Source organism: Dendrobates tinctorius, unplaced genomic scaffold (assembly GCF_039654945.1).
Source record: "Dendrobates tinctorius isolate UK_male_01 unplaced genomic scaffold, ASM3965494v1 ptg000154l, whole genome shotgun sequence".
Lineage (NCBI taxonomy): Eukaryota > Metazoa > Chordata > Amphibia > Anura > Dendrobatidae > Dendrobates > Dendrobates tinctorius.
Window position 1 is genome coordinate 17,425,643 of NW_027361821.1, and position 20,506 is coordinate 17,446,148.

At 48.6% G+C, this 20,506-nt stretch overlaps 1 protein-coding gene across 3 annotated transcripts in view; it reads right to left on the reverse strand.

The window, feature by feature from the left end:
* The window catches only part of LOC141050927 (synaptotagmin-like protein 2), a 174,986-nt gene that overhangs the window by 30,686 nt on the left and 123,794 nt on the right, over window positions 1-20,506 (reverse strand). For all 3 annotated transcript variants that reach the window (XM_073547633.1, XM_073547635.1, XM_073547634.1), the window contains exon 7: window positions 13,755-14,798. In XM_073547633.1, the coding sequence (XP_073403734.1) occupies window positions 13,755-14,798 (1,044 nt within the window). The remainder of the gene's footprint in view (window positions 1-13,754; window positions 14,799-20,506) is intronic.

A 20,506-nucleotide genomic window follows, 5' to 3' on the forward strand; every position in this document is an offset into this window, starting at 1 on the left:
AGGCCCCCGCCCGTTCAGCCCATGAGGCTGATACCGCCCTCGTAGAGTGGGCTTTTATGGACCCTGGCGGGCTAACGCCTTCGGCTTGGTAGGCGTCAGAGATTACTGAGGTAATCCAGCGCGCGATAGACGCCTTAGAGGCTTTCTTCCCCTTATTTTTACCCCCAAAAAGGATGAACAAGTTTGGGTCAATGCGCCAGCTATCGGTGGCTTCTAGATAGTCTAGCACCGCGCGCCTCACATCCAGCGAGTGAAGACGCTGTTCTTTTTTATTACGGGGATTGTCGCAGAACGATGGTAACACTACCTCCTGGTTTAGATTCTTTGAGGAGACTACCTTCGGGTAAATGTCGGGTCTAACCTTAGGATTATACTATCCCCTCATATCTGTAGATATGGGTCCTTAGTGGACAGGGCCTGGATCTCCCCTATCCTTTTGGCCGTGGTAATGGCTACTAGGAAGGCCGTTTTACGGGAGAGGGCAGAGATGTTATTTTCTCCCCTAGGGCATAGTGGTCTGTACAGAGGGACCTGAGTACCAGACCCAGATCCCACGGCGGGGTGAGCTGCCTAATCGTGGGGCGCAGGCGCTGCGTGGCCTTTATAAATCTTATTACCCAGGGATGAGCCGCTAGCTGGCAATCGAAGAAGGCGCATAAGGCTGAAATATGGACCTTTAGCGTGCTAGGCTTAAGGCCTTTATTAAAACCTGCCTGCAAAAAACTTAGTATGCTAGGGAGGTCAGGGGTGCCTGCCACGAGATCGGACCTGCCACCCTCCAGACAGAATCTTTTCCATATCTTTCTATAGATTGCGGATGTCACCGGTTTCCTACTGGCCAGTAGGGTAGATATGACCTGGTCCGACAATCCCTTTGTCTTCAGGATGTCCCTCTCAGGATCCAAGCCGATAGATGAAGTCTTGCTGGGTTCGGATGGTAGATCGGGCCCTGGTGGATGATGTTCTTCCACAGGGGTAGCTCGACTGGATTTCCGACTGCCATGGCTCCTAGAAGGGGAAACCAGCTTCTCTTTGGCCAGTATGGAGCGATCAACATCACTCGTGCGTGGTCCTCGCGTATTTTCCTGAGCACTGTCGGTATGAGGGCCAGTGGCGGGAATGCGTAGGAGAGGGATTCTCCCCAGGTCTGACTCAGGGCATCCACACCTTCTGGGTGGTCCATCGGAATCAGGGAATAGAATCTGGGGACTTTCGAATTCTTTCGGCTTGCAAAGAGATCTATACTGGGGGTCCCCCAACGCTGACAGAGATGGTTGAAGATCTCTTCGTTCAGTTCCCATTCTGTCGGGAGGATCCGTTGTCTGCTCAAGTAGTCTGCTACTTCGTTCTGGGAACCCTCTAGGTGTACTGCGGTCACTGATCGGACCGTTCTTTCTGCCCAAGCGAATATTTTTCCCGCTAGGTCCTGTAGTGGTTGATGTCTGGGTCCTCCCTGGTGCTTCAGGAATGCCACTGTCGTCATATTGTCGGATAGTATACGGACATGACGATTCTCTAGTATCAACCGGTTCCGCCGTAGCGCTTCCCAGACCGCGTAGAGTTCTCTGAAATTGGAGGATCTGGTCTTGATGTCTACTGGCCATCTCCCCTGGAAGATTTTCCCTTCTATGTGGGCTCCCCAACCCCACACACTGGCGTCCGTGGTGACTACCACGTATGGAGAGGCTGTCCAAAATACGCCCACCTGAAGGTTTCTGGACCGTGTCCACCACCGAAGGGACTCTCTTACTCGTTCTGGCAGCCTTAGAGGTCTGTCTAGCGACGCCTGACTTCTGTCCCACCTCGCAAGGATCTCTTTCTGCAGTGATCTTGAGTGGAATTGGGCCCATCGGACGCACTGGATGCAGGCCGTCATGAGGCCCAGGACCTCCATTGCCTCTCTTAGGGAGCACTGACGTCTCAACAGGTCTCTGGTTCTGGTCTGAATAGTCCTCTGCTTCTGTTCGGGTAGCCAGGACATTCTGTCAGTTGAGTCTAGGAGGACCCCGAGAAATATTTTCCTGGTTTCTGGTCTGATGTTCGACTTCTCCCAATTGATCACCCATCCAATGAACTCCATTACCGCAGTTGCTCGGTTTTGTCGCGAACGAGCGCTTCCCTGGATCTTGCCACCAGTAGGAAGTCGTCTAAATAGGGTATGATCACAATACCCTGATCTCTCAGGTAGACTACTTCTCCCACCAGCTTTGTAAAGATTCTGGGAGCTGAGGCCAACCCGAATGGAAGACACTGGAACTGGAAGTGGCAGGTCCGGGCTGGTAAACTGACCGCAAACCTTAGCAGTCTCTGGGATGAGGGATGGATAGGGACCTGGTAGTAGGCCTTCTTTAGGTCTAGGGTGCACATGACGGCATCCCGATCTATCAGGAGGGTTGCGGATTGGACCGATTCCATCCGGAATCTCTTGTACTTGACCCAGGCATTTAGTGGTTTCAGGTTTATGATGGTACGGGCCTCGCCAGACGGTTTTGTGATCGAGAACAGGGACGAATAGTGCCCTTTCCCTCTTTCTGACGGGGGAACTGGTACTATGACCTTTGATTTTACCATGTCCTGTAGATCCGTCCACATTGCGGAGTCCTCCAGGACGACAGTGGGGGTAATTTATCTTTCGGGGGGAGGTGAATACAGCTCTATATTGTAGCCCTCCGCGATGGTTCCGAGGACCCACTGATTGTGGGTGACTCGGGACCAGTTTGTTGCGAAGTGGCGAAGTCTCCCCCCAATACCTATGGCGTCATTGCCTCCTCGATCTAGAGGTTGATGTGAATGGAGGACCTCTGTCCCTTCCGGTCTGGCTGAAGGAGCCCTTATAGGAGCCTCTACTGGACCTTGCCCGACCCCTGAACTCGGTCTGCCTCGTAGAAAAGGAGCCTCTCCGAAAGGACTGGGGTCGTCTGGGTTTTTACTCCGGGAATCCCTTCTTTTTATCAGACACCAGCTCTAGAATGTTATCTAGGGCTGGCCCGAATACCCTCAGGCCCGAGAAGGGGATGGCGCATAGCTTAGTTTTTGAAGCGTTGTCCCCCGACCAGGATTTGAGCCAGACTGCTCTTCGGGCTGCGTTGGAGAGGGAGCTGTTTCTGGCTGCAAATCTTACCGATTCGGCTGACGCATCTGATAGGAATGCCGTAGCCGATTTCATGAGCGGAAGGGATGCTAGGATGTCTGATCTAGGGGTCTTGTTGGTTAGGTGCTCTTCCAACTGCCCCATCCACAAAAACATAGACCTGGCCACCGAGGTGGCTGCTATGTTGGCCCTAATGAGAGCCGCCGACGTCTCCCACGCTCTTCGACTGGGACATCTATTTTAGGAATTTCCTCCCATGCCCGGGTTTCCCTCCTGGACCATCGTTTTGATGTGTTCACTTACAGGGAACACTACCTGTCTCCGGGCCACCAGTCCTCCGAACATTAAGTCCTGTCTGGACCTTATCAGCGATCTCATCTCGGCTAGGAGGGATGGCTGTTCCTCGCCTACGGCCCTTGAGGTACAGGGTCCGCATAGGGTCTTGTTATATGCGTCTGGCAGCTTTACCCTGCATACAGGGCATCTGACCGATTTGGAGGTGGCCTTTGCCGGGTCCTTCGCCCCCAAGGGGGATTCTGTCGGGGCTCCCTTCTCCTAATACAGAAGGGGCACCTACTCAGATCTGGGTTGGGGTAATGGGTGGGAGAGGGTGGTCTGCGCTATGCGCACTTACCCCTCCGCCTGCTGGAGCGACCCCTTCCATCCTGGCGCGGTCCGCAGGGAGCTATGGACCTCCGAAGCGTGCTCCCTGGATCTCCAGAAGCGCGCTCTGTGCCTTAGGAGTGCGCGCTGTGGACCCCAGAGGCGAGCGCTGTGTGGCTTTAGTGGCGAGCGCTGTGTGGCTTCAGAAGCGCGCGCGGGATTCAAAGGCCGGCGTCTGACGTCACCGGATGTGACGCGCGGCCTCTCGCGCTAGGCCGCCTCCTCCACTTCCTGCTCTGCGCGCGGCTATGGCGGCCTCCTCCGGCCTGCCGCCGTGGGGAGCCAACCCCCATCCGTCTGCGGCGGACTGCCACTCCGGCCTCTTTGCCTGCTATGGCGGACTGCGGAGGCCTCATTCCTGCCTCCCAGCGCCGCTGCGCCAGTCGTCCGTCGGTGCCCGCCCAGCCAGCCGCCTGCGGGGAGCCGACCATCACCTGCCGTGGCGGTGAGTTTTTTGGAGCCGAGAGCCTCCCATAGGGAGGAACGGCTCCCTCCAGGAGCGTCGTCCAGCTCCTGGCCTTTGGGGCAGAGGGACTCCCCACTGGAGAGTTTCGGCCCCGGGACCTCTTGACAGGGGAAGGCTTGGACTAGCCGTACGATCCCCTGAGCCCCTCCGGTAAGCTTCTCGTGTGTCCCTCCATGCAGGGACAGGAAAAACACTGAGGGAGAGGGGGTGGGACGTGACCTTTAACCTCTCGTGTGCTTCCTGTCCCTGTAAGGAGGAGGAGGACGTCCTCCATGGTGCTGTCAGGTGGACGTCCTGGAAATACCCCTTGTCTGGCTGTACTGCTTAGTCACACGGCTAGACTCGGGAGCATCAGTGCGCTATTTGCCTCCTGAAGTGCAGATTTTCCTAGAATAATTTGCGGACTCCATATACAGAGCCCCCAAATGCTGGAAGAGCAAAATCCCCCCTCAAGTGACCCCATTTTGGAAATTATACCCCTTTGGGAATTTATCTACAGGTGTAATGACGATTTTTGACTCAATGGATGTTTTCCAGAAACAAGCAGTAGTGAATGCTGTTAAGTGAATAAATGGCAAACTGCCATTGTAGTGCCCAGTACTTTGTAGTGCCCGTACATTATGCCCAGATCGTGCTTCTGAAGACACGCACCTGCAAATTAAGCGGGCTCTCATCACTACAGAAATGCTAAACATTTGGACACCAAATGTGGTTTAGGCACACTGGGACTCAGAAGGGAGGGGGCATTTGGATTTGGGAGTGCAGAATTTGCTGAATTTCTTTTCGCGGGTGAAGAGCTATAGCGCTTTTCCAGAGCCTTGCACTACCAGTAACATGGAAGCTCATATATTTCCATTGACAGGTAAGGGACCTGAGTGGAGACTTGCTTTTTTGTGGATTGAGTTGAAGCTTTTATTTGGAACATTTTACATAATGTTTAGGATCACATTTATACAGCACTCTCTACGCTGAGCACTTGATTCAGGATTTCCATCTAAGTCTCAGAATGTCCGATTCAAATGAAACCCCCGAGAGATCCATTCACTATAATGATGCAGCAGAGTTATTCTTGACTCTGTCTGGCCTCTGTTCAGCGGTGTACATATTTTCCGAAGTGCACAAAACTGTGGCCGATGGCACTATTATGCAATCCCAAAAAGTCAGATACTGCCAAATCACTGGTCAGACAGCGTCCACAGTGACTCCATCTGCCTCCTTATAGCAAATCTTCTTCTGTGGGTTCCGTCTTAATCAGGTACTTCAGAGATTTACACAGAAACCCCGGTGTAAGGGCTCAATGCAGCGCACAGGATAAATGTGAGCCGAGTCTTACTGCGATCTTTGGGAGGCAGAATGAAAAGATCAACAGCAGGTGAAGAATTGGTTTTATTTATTTTTTACGCCGTTCCTTGTGAGGTATAAGCGATTAGACAACTTTAGTCTTCAGGTCCGTGTGATTACAGCGATACCCGATTTATAATCGGGTTTTTATGTTTGGTTGCTGTCACACACTAAAAGACGCTTTTTACTGCAAAATCAAGTTTTTGCATCCCCATATTTAGATAGCTATGTTTGTATATTTCATCTGAGGGCTTGTTTTTTTGTGGGACGAGTTGAAGTTTTTTTATTGGTACCATTTTTGGGCACAAGACATTTTTTGATTGCTTTCTAAACATTTCTAGAATTCGACCTTTTCTTACTTTTGACTCCGTAAAAACTTTTACGGTTTCTCTTATTCATTCTCGTCTGGACTATTGTAACTCTCTTCTAATCGGTCTCCCTCTTACCAAACTCTCCACCCTCCAAACTGTCTTGAATGCTGCAGCCAGGATCATATTCCTTGCCAATTGTTACACCGATGCTTCTACCTTGTGCCAGTCATTACACTGGCTACCCATCCATTCCAGAAATCCAGTACAAACTTACTTCCCTCACCCACAAAGCAATCCATGGCTCAGCACCACCCTACATCTCCTCCTTCGTTTCAGTCTACCACCCTACCCGTGCCCTCCGTTCTGCTGATGACCTGAGGTTAGCACCCTCAATAATCAGAACCTCCCACTCCCGTCTCCAAGACTATTCACATGCTGCCAATTCTTTGGAATGCACTTCCCAGGTCAATACGATTAGTCCCCAATCCCTACAATTTTAAGCGTGCCCTGAAAATGCATTTATTCAGACTGGCCTACCGCCTCAACACATTAACCTAACTATCCCTGTGTGGCACAGTCAAAAGCTTTACCATAACCAGGTTCCTCGCATCATGTTCCCACATGTTTTATGCATGTACTAGCCCTCTGTGTCTGTACTGTTACACACTTAACATTATGGTTGGTCCAAACAATCAGGGCAATTGTTACCACCCACCTTTCTTGTCTCCCTTTTTTCCTCATAGATTGTAAGCTTGCGAGCCGGGCTCTCATTCCTCTTGGTATCTGTTATGATCTATGTGATTATTGTTATGCTGTAATGTCTATCGTCTGTAAATTGCTGCGGAATATGTCGGCGCAATAGAAATACAATTTATTATTATTATTATTACTAGATGGTGGCCCGATTCTAACACATCGGGTATTCTAGAATATGCACAGGACTGTGCCTGTGTAACGAGCGACGCAGCAGTGATGCCTTAACTGTTGTAATGTGCCTGTACAATAAGCGATGCGGCCGTGTTGCCACGACGACTAAGCGACTATTGCTGATTGGTTGCGGCCTAACAGCTGCGACCAATCAGCGAGGCGGGATTTCTATTACAGACAGACAGAATTAGACAATTATATAGTAAATTATTATTTCGATTTTGGGGAGACAGAATGAACAAAAAACAGCAATTGCTTTTTGTTTGTTTTTTTAATAGCCTTCCGTGTATGGTAAAATTGGTAAGGCAGCTTTATTTTACGGGTCAGTACAATTACAGCTATACCACATTTATATTGCTTTTCAAGTTTTGGCGCTTTTACACAAAAACTATTTTATAGAAAAAATAATTATTTTCGCATCGCTTTATTCCAAGAGCTATAACTTTATTTTTTCGCTGACGGAGCTGTATGATGGCTTGTTTTTTGTGGCACAGATGACGTTTTCAGAGATATAATTTTTATTTACATTCATCTTTTTGATCGTGTTTTATTTCACTTTTTGTTCAGCGGTATGGTGATAAAGCAGTTTTTTATTTATTTTTTACGGTGTTCACTGAAGGGGTTAACTAGTGGCATAGCGTTATAGGCTGGGTGGCTACAGCTGCAGCGATAACAAATGTGTAATTTTTTTTACTATTTTTGTATTATTTGGATTAATATTTTCTTATTTTGTTCTTTATTTTGTTTTGTAAAAAAATAGAATTAGACTTACCGGTAATTCGGTTTCTAGGAACCTTCCACGACAGCCACCTTGGAGGTTGTCTCCCCGCCCTAATAGGGGACAGGAACACAAAGAGGTTAAATAACCCTCCCCTTCCTGCTACCTCAGTGTTTTTTCTGAACATACTAGCATGAATAGTTACCGCCAGTAGAGCAGGAATCATCAGGAAAATATATCATATAGGGAGGGAAATTAGTGCTGTCGTGGAAGGTTCCTAGAAACCGAATTACCGGTAAGTCTAATTCTATTTTCTCTAGTCACCTTCCACGACAGCCACCTTGGAGTCATGCCAAAGTTAATTTATTAGGGAGGGACTACGGCTTGTAAGACGCGTCTGCCAAATGTCAGATCCCTATTGAAATCCAGTCTATAGTGTCTAGTAAAGGTGTGCACAGAGGACCAAGTAACCGCTCTGCAAATCTGCTCCAAAGACGTATTTCCTCTTGCTGCCCAAGACGTAGCGACTGATCGAGTGGAGTGGGTTTTTAACGACTCTGGAGGAGAGAGATGTCTTGAAGAATATGCCAGAGAGATGGACTGCTTGATCCAGCCTGCTATCGTGTTCTTTGCCGCCTTCTTCCCCTTATTTCTTCCTGAATACTCAAGGAACAGGTTCTGATCGATTCTCTAATCCTTGGTTGCTTCGAGGTAACGGAAAACTACCCTGCGGACATCCAGGGTATGAAATTTTGCTTCCTTCGGGTTAGAAGGATTTGGACAAAATGAGGGCAACACGATATCTTGGCTTCTATGAAAGTCTGACACCACCTTGGGCATAAAGGAGGGGTCTAGGCGTAGTACTATACTGTCTGAATTGAGTAGGAGATAAGGTTCCTGTACCGAAAGGGCCTGTAGCTCCTCCACCCGTCTAGCTGATGTGATTGCCACAAGAAACATTGTTTTGAATGTGAGCATTTTTAATGAGATTCCTGACAGGGGCTCAAACGGGGCCTGTGTTAGGCTATTGAGCACTAAATTAAGATCCCAGGGGGGAACCCGACTAGGGAGCGAAGGGCGAATCCTGCCTGCTGCTATCATGAACCGCTTGACCCAGCGGTGTTTGGCTAGATCTTGGTCAAAAAAGGAACTAAGGGCAGATACCTGCACCTTTAACGTACTCGGAGTAAGCCCTAGATCTAACCCTTTCTGTAGGAAGTCTAGTATCTGGGCAATATTTCGATGGGCGGGGTCAGGGACCCTTGGGAGGCACCAGGAGGAAATTTTTTCCCATATTTTCCCGTAAATAGCATTCGTTATCGGCTTCCTACTTTTTTGAAGGGTCCGGATTACTTCATCCGACAACCCTTTGTCCTTTAGAATGTTGGCCTCAATAACCAGGCTGCTAGACATAGCTTGGCTGGGTTCGGGTGTAGCAATGGACCCTGAAAAAGGTCGATCGGTCTTCTGGGGTAAAAGCAAGGGACCTTCCTGGGCCATGTCCAGCAGAGCGCTGTACCAGCTTCGTCCTGGCCACATGGAAGCCACCAGGATCGTCGTGACTCCGTCTGCCCTGACCTTTTGTAACGTTCTTGCCAGCATCGGAATTGGGGGAAATGCGTAGGCCAGTCTGAAGACCCATGGATGGGCAAATGCATCCGTCCCTCGGGCTCCGTACGTGGGACTGAGGGAGAAATAGGTCGCCGCCTTTGTATTTTGTGCATTCGCGAACAGGTCGACTTCTGGGTCCCCCCCATCTTGCGGCTAGAGCCTGGAACACCTCTTGGTTCAGACACCATTCTCCCGGATGGACGTCCTTCCTGCTCAGGATGTCTGCCTGGATATTTTCCGACCCCTTCAGGTGTACCGCGGAAATGGATAACAGGTGCTTCTCTGCCCAGAGGAAGATCCTTGCTGCTACTTTCTTTAGGCTGGCGTACCTTGTGCCCCCCTGATGCCTGAGATATGCCACCGTGGTCACGTTGTCGGAGTATATCCGAACATGATGGTTCTTGACAAGGGCTGATGCGGCCTTCAGTGACTCTTCCACCGCCGTCAACTCCCTTAGATTTGAAGATCCGGCCTTTAAGTTCTGGGGCCACTGCCCCTGGAAGTATGAATCTTCAACCACCGCTCCCCAGCCCCTCAGACTGGCATCGGTACATAGTATTCTTAGAGGAGGCTGATCCCAGCTTACTCCTCGCCTCAGGTTTCGGTAGCTCAGCCACCACCAGAGGGCCGATTTTACATGTCCTGGAAGCAGAACCCTTTTTGACAGGTTGTTTGGATATTTCTTCATATTCATTAGGACATACGACTGGAGGACTCGCGTGTGAGCTTTTGCCCAGGACACCGCCTGAATGCACGCTGTCAGAGAACCCAGGATGGACATGGCGTCCCTCAGCGTCGGCGCCCTTTGGTCTCTGAACCGGATTATTTTCTGCCGAAGGTCTTTTTGACGATCTTCGGGAAGAAAGGACGTCCTCTTCTCTGAATCCAAGAGAATCCCCAAAAAATTTTACCTCGGGGAAGGACAGAGGGCCGACTTCTGGAGATTTGGTATCCACCCTAGAGTTTCGAGAATCTGTAGGGTTCTTGATACGTCCTGGTTCAGCTGGTTTACTGATGGGGCGACGATCAGCAGATCGTCTAGATACGGTACAATGCATATCCCCTGAAGCCGAATGAAGTCTGCCTCTTTCATGATCTTCGTGAATACCCTTGGAGCTGGGGATACCCCAAACGGCAGTGCATTAAACTGAAGGTGGCTGATTCCTCGGTCGTGGGCGACCACAAACCTCAGAAACTTCCGGTGGTCCGGATGAATGGGCATGTGGTAATACGCATCCCTTAGGTCTATTGTCGCCATCTACCAGCCTCGTCCAATAAGAAGAATCGCTGATTTCACTGACTCCATCTTGAACTTTCGGTACTTGATGAAGTGGTTCAGGGGCTTTAGATTTATAATGAGCCTGTGTTTTCCTGAGGGTTTCTTTTTCAGGAACAGGCGAGAATAATGTCCCCTGCCCCCCTCTTGTGGAGGTACATACGAGAACACTTCTTCCCGAAGCAGTTCTTCTATCTGAAGCCACAGAACTTTTTGCAGACTTGGGGATTGCGCTGGGGTAATCCTTAGGGCGTGCGGGGGGGGGGGGGGGGGTGCACCAACTTCAGTTTTAGCCCAAACTGTATAGTGTGCAGGACCCACTGGTTCGAGGTCGTGGCCTGCCGTTGGGTGAAAAACTGTGTGAGTCGACCCCCTACCCGGGAGTCACTGCTTTTCCGGGGGCCGCTGCTGTTGGGGCACAAGGATGTTTCTTCCTCTACCCCCTTTCGGGTAGCTCCAACGACCCGTTTTGCCCTTCCCTCTGAACATCCTTTGAGAAGTCTGTTCTCTTGAGGGACGAAAAAAACGCCTTTTGGTGGGTTTCTGTTCTGGCAGTGACTTATTCTTTTCAGAAGCCTTTTCAAGGATGTCATCGAGGACCGGCTTGAACACGTGGTGTCCCTGGAAGGGGATGGCACATAGTTTCGTCTTGGAAGTGATGTCGCCTCCCCACGACTTCAGCCATAAGGCTCTCCTGGCCGAGTTTGAAAGGACTAGGGACCTTGCTGCCACCCGTACCGTTTCTCCTGAAGCGTCAGCTAAAAAGCCTGTTGCCTTTTGGAGGATTGACAGGGAGCCTAAGATTTCCTCTCTTGGGGTACCCCCCCGACAGGTGGTCTTCCAACGTATGTCGCCAGAAAAACAACCATCTGGCTTCGCAGGTGGATGCAATATTTGTTTTGAGCAGGTTCGTAGAGGCTTCCCATTACTTTTTAAGATTGCTCTCTATTTTGCGATCCATCGGATCCTTCAATTGGGAGGCATCCTCAAAGGGCAAGGACGTCTTCTTAGTGACTTTAGACACTTGGGACGTCTAGCTTAGGGATCTCCCAAATGGAACTATCACCTTCTAGGGGGAACCGATTTTTAGCTCAGAGGGCACCGTAAGTGCTTTCTCAGGGGAGGACCACTCCTGAGCTATTAAATCCTGTATAACCTCATGAACAGGGAAACCCTTCCTACCTCTGGGTTTCAACCCTCCAAACATCTCATCCTGGACTGAGAGCCTGACCTCCTCCTCCTCAAATCCCATGGTATTTCTTACCATGGAAACTAACTCCTCCATATCCTCAGAGGAGAAATAGTATTTTTTTGCATCATGACTGAAGGTGGACGTGGAGCCCTCATCTTCCCAAATCCCCTCCGACCCCGAGGAACGGGCCTCTCCCGAGTCTGAGTCGGCTTCCATAAGTGCCCTTTTCCTCTTTTTTGGGGCAGGGCCCTGGGCCGGGGTTTGGGCTGCTATGGAGGTCTGAACCTCCTGTCTAATGAGAGTCTTTATGCTGTCAAACAGCGAGGGTTGCTCGGGACGCAGTATATTTTGCGTACAAGGCTGGCATAATTTCTTCTTGTAGTCAGAAGGAAAGCTGGCACCACATATACCACACTTACGGGGGTTTTTAGGGGCAGAGGCCTTGTCTTCCTGGAAGAAGAGGAGAAGGCTTACTCAGACCTGTGCCACCAGTTTGACAGGCAAGGGACCGGCCCCACTACTCACTGTAGGAGGGGGAACGCTGGGCTCCGCAGATGCTGCAGTTGAGGGCTTCTCACTGTCCATTCTGCACACACCACACTCTGCGCTTACCTGGAGCTGCTGCACCCTTTTAAGGGTGATTGCGGCGTTCATTCACTGGGTGCTCCTCCCTCCTCCCCCGTCCCTGGGGAGGATGTGCTCGACCCCCACCGCCATTGTATTCGTTTCCCGGTCTCCCCGGGTGCCGGCGCGCGTTTCCCCTTCACAGGACGCCGGAGGCCGCAAACCAGAAGAAGTGCGCGTCACTGCCACTTCCTGTCAACTGCCCGCCCCCTCTGACGCGCACGCGGCTCCAATGTGGCGCTGGGAGGAAGGAGGAAGCCGGGTAGCTGTGCAGGACCCCGGCAGGCACCGTACTGCCCCACTTTACCCCGGAGGGCGCGGGAGGGGCGGCCATGTCCCGAGTCACACCCGCGGTGGAGGTGGAGACGGGAGCAGCACATGGAGGAGGAGAGGCGAACCCCCCGACCTCGGCTGCCCAGCTTCGGTAAGTACATAGGGGCTCCGCTCGCTGGCCACGGCAGCCCCTTGTGACCTCTTCATGCCCCGATAGGGGACAGGAAAAACACTGAGGTAGCAGGAAGGGGAGGGTTATTTAACCTCTTTGTGCTCATGTCCCCTATTAGGGCGGGGAGACAACCTCCAAGGTGGCTGTCGTGGAAGGTGACTAGAGAAAAATATGTTTTTACAATGTTTAATAAGGTCTTTTTTTTTTTTTACATTGTTACAGGATGGGACAACAACTTCTCCTGTTTCTGATTGCAGGGCATTAGAACAGTGCATTGCAGGCAGGGAGAACGCGTGTCCCTGGGTGACCCTGCAGCCATTTTCGACCCAGGGTCACCATGGAGACCATCGGTACAACACAATCGCAATCAAACTATGCTGATGGGAACAGAAAGGCAGCTTCCTTCCTCTGCGATGCCCATCGATGTCGCTGTCAGATGGGTGGCATCAGATGGGTTAAATGCCCGTGATCGATGCTAGCACCGATTTTGGGTGTTGCTGCAGGGTGTCAGCTCTCATATAGAGCCAACAACAGCCTTTGATGGCGGCGACGCTCAACGAGAGCCTGCGGGATCGTTTAGTAATATATGTACGGCGGTTTGCGAGAACGCAGCGCTGTACATGTATAGTACATTTCGTGAAGGGGTTAAAATTTTCTAGCTGGTAAATTACATTAGATAAAAAATCATCCAAACTTGTCAACATCGATAGGATCAGATGTCAAGATCTCATGTAATGTTTATGGAGGTGTCTTGACTCTTCCAAGACAACATATGTTGGAGGAAAGGAGGATCAAGTATGTTTGATTTCAGCATGCTGATATTTTTTCCCCCATGTAGGATAAGCCACTTCAAGACCTTTCTTATGCTTATTTTAAAAAAATGCATGCTTGTGTACTACATCTGTTGTCTATTTTCCTGGAAAGTTTTGGAGACTGGTGAATGCATAACTACACTATATAGTGGAACTATCCTATGAATACAATAGGCCTTAATATATACTCACACACTAAATATACTCTTTGTTTTGATATAAATTAAAACATGAAATAACCCAATTTGTAAAGTAACAACAAAACAAACAGTAATACCATTTCCAGCTTCCAGTGCTGACTGTCCCGTCACGTCTTCCATCTTGGGTTTACTCTCTGTCCCACCCTGTTCTTCATCAGAGGACACTGTATCAATTAAAATCTGAACCCTGCTGTAAAGTGACTCTGAAACTTCTGGCTTGCTTTGTGGAACAATGATTTCCTCCACAGAGTCTGTTACGTCTGACACAGAAAGGGTTGGCTGCTTGTCTTTTGGAGAAGAGGTAGGCTCCATGCCAATGGAAGAAGCTCTCACTGGAAGCTTTGATTTCTTAGAAGAGCGGCTAACTCCACTGTTGTCCTCACTGTGTGAGGTTGTCCCATTACTTTCTGATACAGAGACACTTCTAGAATTAGACGATCCTTTGCTTTTGGCATAGGTTGATCTTGGTATTGAAGATGATGATGATGGAGTTTTTCGGTGTGGAACCACATGGACCATTTCATCTTCACTGGAGGACACAACTTGGGGTCTTTGTGAGAAATGCTTAAATCGATGTGCATACTCAGGCAAAGACCTCTCCTCAATATTAACTTTTGTGGTGGATTGCATAGGAATTGAGTGATTTGGCTTTGCCGGAGACTCCTCTAAATTCTTTGTATCTTCTGCTTCTTCCTCTAAATGGCTGTGACTTACATTCCCTGAATTCCCACCTCCTTTTTCCCAAAACTTTCTCAGAGACTTAAATTGGTCTTTGTCTAGCATGGGCTCTTGCTCTCCTTGCATCTCTTTCATTGAATGGACTTCAAAGTTTGAATTTGTTTTGACATTTTTAGGCAAATCTATTTCGGGTGAGGATAATCCTGACTGTGCTAGTGTTTCTGTCTTCTTGGAATAGACGCTTGAATGATTCAATTGTGGTGAAATGTCAGTCTTTAATGCTTCCTTGCTTGATTTTCTTTTGACTGGTATCTTACTTGGACTTTGACTTTCTTCTTTTGGACTTTTTTCAGGAGAAGATATTTTTCTGGCAAGAGGAATTGGTTTTGATATTGAATTCTTATTTTGTGTGTTGTCCTCTTGCAAATTACTTCCATCGTCACCTATAAAATTATAGAATACATAATCACAAAACTAAACGCAATTTCACAAAATTAAATATATAATATTTCAGGAAGAATACTTAAAAATACAACATCTTTAAATCGTTGTAAAGAGTTTAAAGTGAAGTCTTTCACATTAACAAAATTCTACATGAAAATTTACAGTATGTTAGAAGCAAGACAGTGTGGTGGCACTGCGGCCAAACCTCCACCCACAGCAGCATGCCAATGGTCACACTAATATGAAAAAAATTAAGCGGTAATTGGCCATTGTGTTGGGCGGAGTTTTGGCCGTATGCAACCACCCCTACTCTTAATCTGATGCATTTAAAAAATAGCTACCTGTTAATATAAAGTACTGTGGTAGCTAGAGATGTGGTCGACAGACAGCATATTTTATTAACTCTCTATAGTCACTTTTTTTTTTTTTTTTTAAGTTTACAGCTATCCTTCTTGCTCTTGCTATACTGAAACATCATACAAGAGAAAACATGTATGATGCCCGCATCTTCTATTACATGAGCAATTAGTGATGAGCGATCGGCTCGGATAACGTGTTATCCGAGCATACTCGGGTGTTGTTCAAGTATTTTGGGCCTGCTCATATATTTGAGTCCCTGCAGATGCATGTTTTGCGGCAGTAGACAGCTGCAATGCATGCAAGGATTGCCTGTTTGATGGGCAATCCCCGCATGTGTCCAGGCTGTTTACCACCACAAAACATACAGCTGCAGGGACTCGAATATATGAGTATTATCCGAACACACCCAAAATACTCGGATAACACGTTATCCGAGCTCGTTTGCTCATCACTGATGAGAATGCACATTTGCGTCAGGCCCCAACAATTTCAGCAGGAATGAACCACCACCTTATACGCAAGATTCCTGTGTGTTCCCCGAAATAGGGGTTTATGTTTATTAGGGGGTTTGGAAAGATAGCATTTGGCAAAAAAATTGAAGATGTATAGACACTTTCAGTCTTATGTCTATGGCCACGACAAACATTAGATTCTCTACAGATCTTACCAAATTAGCTGAATCTGCAACAGATTGCAGACAAATATCTCATATCTATGGTAAGCTTGAAGGGAACCTGTCAACCAGTTTATACTGTCCGATCACGTTTCAAAGAAAAACCGTTGAAGTACCGTCAGGTGACTAGACTAAGAGGCAGGCTAGATTGCTGCAGTTTTCCATATGTGGGTTTACAGAGAGAGACTCTGGAGTTTAGTGGAGTGGGCAAGAATACCGTATATACTCGAGTATAAGCCGACCCGAGTATAAGCCGACCCCCCTAATTTTGCCACAAAAAACTGGGAAAACTTATTGACTCGAGTATAAGCCTAGGATGGGAAATGCTCCATCGATTATTCCCCCATATAGTGTCCCCAGAAGAAGCTCCATAGATTATTCCCCCATATGCTGCCCCCATAAGAAGCTCCATAGATTGTTCCCCATATGCTGACCCTATGCTGACCCTATAAGAAGCTCCAGATTATTCCCCCATAGGCTGCCCCCATAAGAAGCTCCATAGATTGTTCCCCCATATGCTGACCCCAGAAGAAGCTCCAGATTGTTCCCCCATATGCTGACCCCAGAAGAAGCTCCAGATTATTCCCCCATACGCTGACCCCAGAAGAAGCTCCAGATTATTCCCCCATATACTGCCCCCATAAGAAGCTCCATAGATTGTTCCCCCATACGCTGACCCCAGAAGAAGCTCCAGATTATTCCCCCATATACTGCCCCCATAAGAAGCTCCATAGATGGTTCCCCCATATGCTGCCCCCATGCTGCTGCTGCATGTAAAAATAAAAAAAATGACATACTCACCTCTCCGTCGCTGGGTGTCAGGTGCCGGTGTCACTGCTGGCACCTGAGATTCTCACGTGTCCTGTGTCCATGGCTGCTCACCGCTATCTGCCGCGTCATCAGTCAGTGACGTCCAGACTGCAGGGGGCGCGGCGCGCACTAACCATGTCACCGCGCCCTCTGCTGTCTGAAGTCACTGACCGATGACAGACAGCAGCAAGCAGCCATGGACGCAGGACAGGTGAGTATCGCTATACTTACCCGTCCTGACGCTGTGTCTTGAGCCCCCAGCTTCTCCCCGTGCTCTCTCTTCCTGCCTTTAGCGGTCACGTGGTACCGCTCATTAAAACTCATGAATATGCGCCACGTTACCGCTGAAGGCAGAGCACGGGGAGAAGCTGGGGGCTCAAGACACAGCGTCAGGACAGGTAAGTATGACCTGACACCCCCGCCCCCCTCCCCCTCTGACCCCCTTTGTATATGACTCGAATATAAGACGAGAGGGGGACTTTCAGCCCAATTTTTTGGGCTGAAAATCTCGGCTTATATTCGAGTATATACGGTAAACCAGTGGAGACACTTTAACTAGTTACCACCTCTCTGACTGGGTTTCAGAGTAAAACATACAGTTAGATCCAGAAATATTTTTATAGTGAGAGAATCTCTGTTATTTCAGCTCTGCAGGCCACTAATTTGGATTTTAATTGAAATACCACCATGGTTACTTACCGGTAGCCGGTTTTTCCTGAACCCATGACAGCACCACATGAGAGAGGGATCCGCCCCGCCAGGACAGGTACCTACTGAAACATAAGGGGCGGCACCTCTCCCCCGCTTCAGTTGGATTACAGAGCATTGAGAGGACTTCCCGGTTAGTTACATGCTTATCCATAACCACATCACACAAATGCAACCGACTATTTTGCACACCCATATGGTGAAAAAGGGGGGGAATATATGGGTGCTGTCATGGGTTCCGGAAAAACCGGCTACCGGTAAGTAACCATGGTGGTTTTCTCTTCACCCATGACAGCACCACATGAGAGATTTTTGGAGACTTCGAAACACCTTAGGGAGGGACCACCGCTTGCAGCACCCTTCTACCAAAGGTTAAGTCAGCAAAGGAGGATAGATTTAATCTATAGTGTTTAAAGAAGGTTGAGGGTGAGGCCCAGGTAGCGGCCTTACAAATTTGCTCAATTGATACCTCTGCTTTTTCAGCCCAGGAGGTCGCTACGGCTCTGGTGGAATGAGCCTTGATGCCGTCAGGAATCGGAACGCCACTAGCTGAGTAGACTACACTAATGGCCTCCCTAATTCATCTGGCAATAGTCCCTTTTGAAACCCTGTAGCCCTTCCTGGCACCCTGGAAGGCCACAAATAGGGACTGGGACCTCCTCCACTGGCTAGTTACTGATATATATTCTAAGAGGGCTCTTTTGACGTCCAGATTATGGAATTTCTCCTCTCCTGGGTTTTTTGGATTGTCACAGAAGGAGGGGAGGACAATTTCCTGGCTACGATGGAAATCTGATACAACTTTCGGTAAATAAGCAGGGTCTGTTTTTAGGACAACCCTGTCCTGGTACACCTGGGTATAAGGTGGATTAACTGAGAGGGCCTGCAAGTCACTCACTCTACGTGCCGATGTAAGGGCCACTAAAATAATGGTTTTTAGGGTAAGATATTTCACTGGTAGTTGTTGCACAGGTTCAAATGGCTCCTTCGTGAGAGCTTCTAACACCAGGTTTAGATCCCAGGGAGCTATCTTTGGCAAGGGGATTGGTTTGGACCTCTGGCAGGATTTAATAAATCTAGCTACCCATCTGTTCGCTGCTATATTACAATTATATAGAGCGCCTAGTGCTGAAATTTGCACTTTGAGTGTATTTACCGCTAGGCCTAGTTGTAGTCCTGCCTGCAAGAACTCTAAGATAGCTTTGATCGGGGGTTCTTGATCTGTCTTCCTAGGAACTGCAGAAACTTATTCCAAGTCCTACCGTATATATTGGTTGCTACTGGCTTTCTACTTTTCATCAGTGTAGCCACCAACCCAGGGGAGAACCCTCTATCTTTTAAAAGTGACCTCTCAAATTCCACGCCGTCAGACGGAACCCCTTGACTTGCTTGTGGAATACCGGACCCTGAGCTAGCAGGTCTGGAATTTCTGGCAGCACCCATGGGTCTGAGAGGGACATCATCTGAAGTAGTGAAAACCAGGGTCTTTTTGGCCAGAACGGGGCTATCAAGATCACTCTGACCTGGTCCTCTCTTATTTTCTTTACTACCGCCGGGATTAGAGCTACTGGGGGGAAAGGCGTAACTCAGTTTGAATTTCCACGGAATTTGCAATGCGTCCACTACCCATGGGTCTTCTTTTGGGTTCAATGAACAGAATCTCTTTACCTGTCTGTTGCTTTTGTTGGCAAAGAGGTCTATTACTGGCTTTCCCCAGAGTTGTACTATTTTTTGGAACATTAAATGATTTAGGGCCCATTCTCCCTGGCTTAGAAAATCGGCCTGTATGTTCTCTGTCCCTCTGATGTGTAAGGCCGTTAGAGAGTGTAGGTGTCGTTCTGCTCTGCGAAAGATTTCGTTGGTTTCGCTCATTAGGGAGTTTGACCTTGTCCCTCCCTGGTGGTTGATATAAGCCACTGTCACTTTGTTGTCCGACATGATCCGGACATTGCGGCCTTCTAGACTGGGGATGAATGTCCTTAGGGCTTTGTTTACTGCCTTTATTCTCTTAGGTTGGAGGATGCGTTTTGTTCTTGGTGTCCCCAGGCCCCCTGGGCCGCCTGTCCTCTCAGGTGTGCTCCCCACCCCAAGGAGCTTGCGTCCGTTAGAATCACATCGGATACTGGACTGTGCCATAATGTTCCTGCTGCTAGGTTTGTTTTGTCTAGCCACCATCTGAAAGAATTTTTGACTTTTAAGGAAAGTTCCAGCCTTCCTTCTAAATGCCCTTTTAGCAATTTCTGTGCTGATAGGACCTCTGCCTGCAGTTGACGGGTATGAAATTGTGCCCATCTGAACGCTGGGATACAGGCTGTCAGAGTGCCTAGTAAGGACATCGCCCCTCTCAGAGTCGTGTGAGGTTGGCCTAATGCTGCCAAGATCATATTCCTCACCTTTTCCACCTTGGCCTCTGGTAAAAGACAAATTTGCTGTTCTGAGTCCAGGATGAATCCTAAAAACGTTTGTCTTTTTAGGGGTTGTAGCCTTGACTTCTTGACATTTACCATCCAGCCCAGTCTCTGTAGGGTATCTGTTACCCTTTCCACTTGTTCTGTGCAGTGACGTTCCGAGTTGCCCACAATTAGAAAATCGTCTAAGTAGGGTATTATAATTGTGTTGTGGATTCGGAGGAAGGCGGTTATCTCTGCTACTACCTTCGTAAACACCCTTGGGGCTATGGATATGCCGAATGAAAGGGCTTTGAACTGAAAATGTCTGAGATTACTCTGAATGTAGAGAGCTACCCTTAAGTATTTCTGGTACTGTGGGTGGATCGGGATGTGGTAGTAGGCATCTTTTAAGTCGACTACGGCCATAAAGCAATTGTGGTGTAACAGCTTTATGGCCGAAGTGACTGACTCCATTTTGAAGGTCTGGTTTTCTATCCATTGGTTGAGGCCTCTGAGATTTATAATCGTTCTGAATCAATGATCCGGTTTTTTATTAGGAAGAGGGGTGAATAGAAACCCCTTCTTTCCTGTTCGCTTGAAACCTCGATCAGAACATGTTTGTCCAGCAGACTTAGGATCTCTGCTTCTAGGGCTGACTGCTCTTCTAACCCTTTCCTGACGGGGGTCACCACAAACGATGCTCTCGGTCGTTGAAAAAAAGGAAATTTTAGGCCTCTTTTTATGATGTTTAAAATCCAAGTATTGG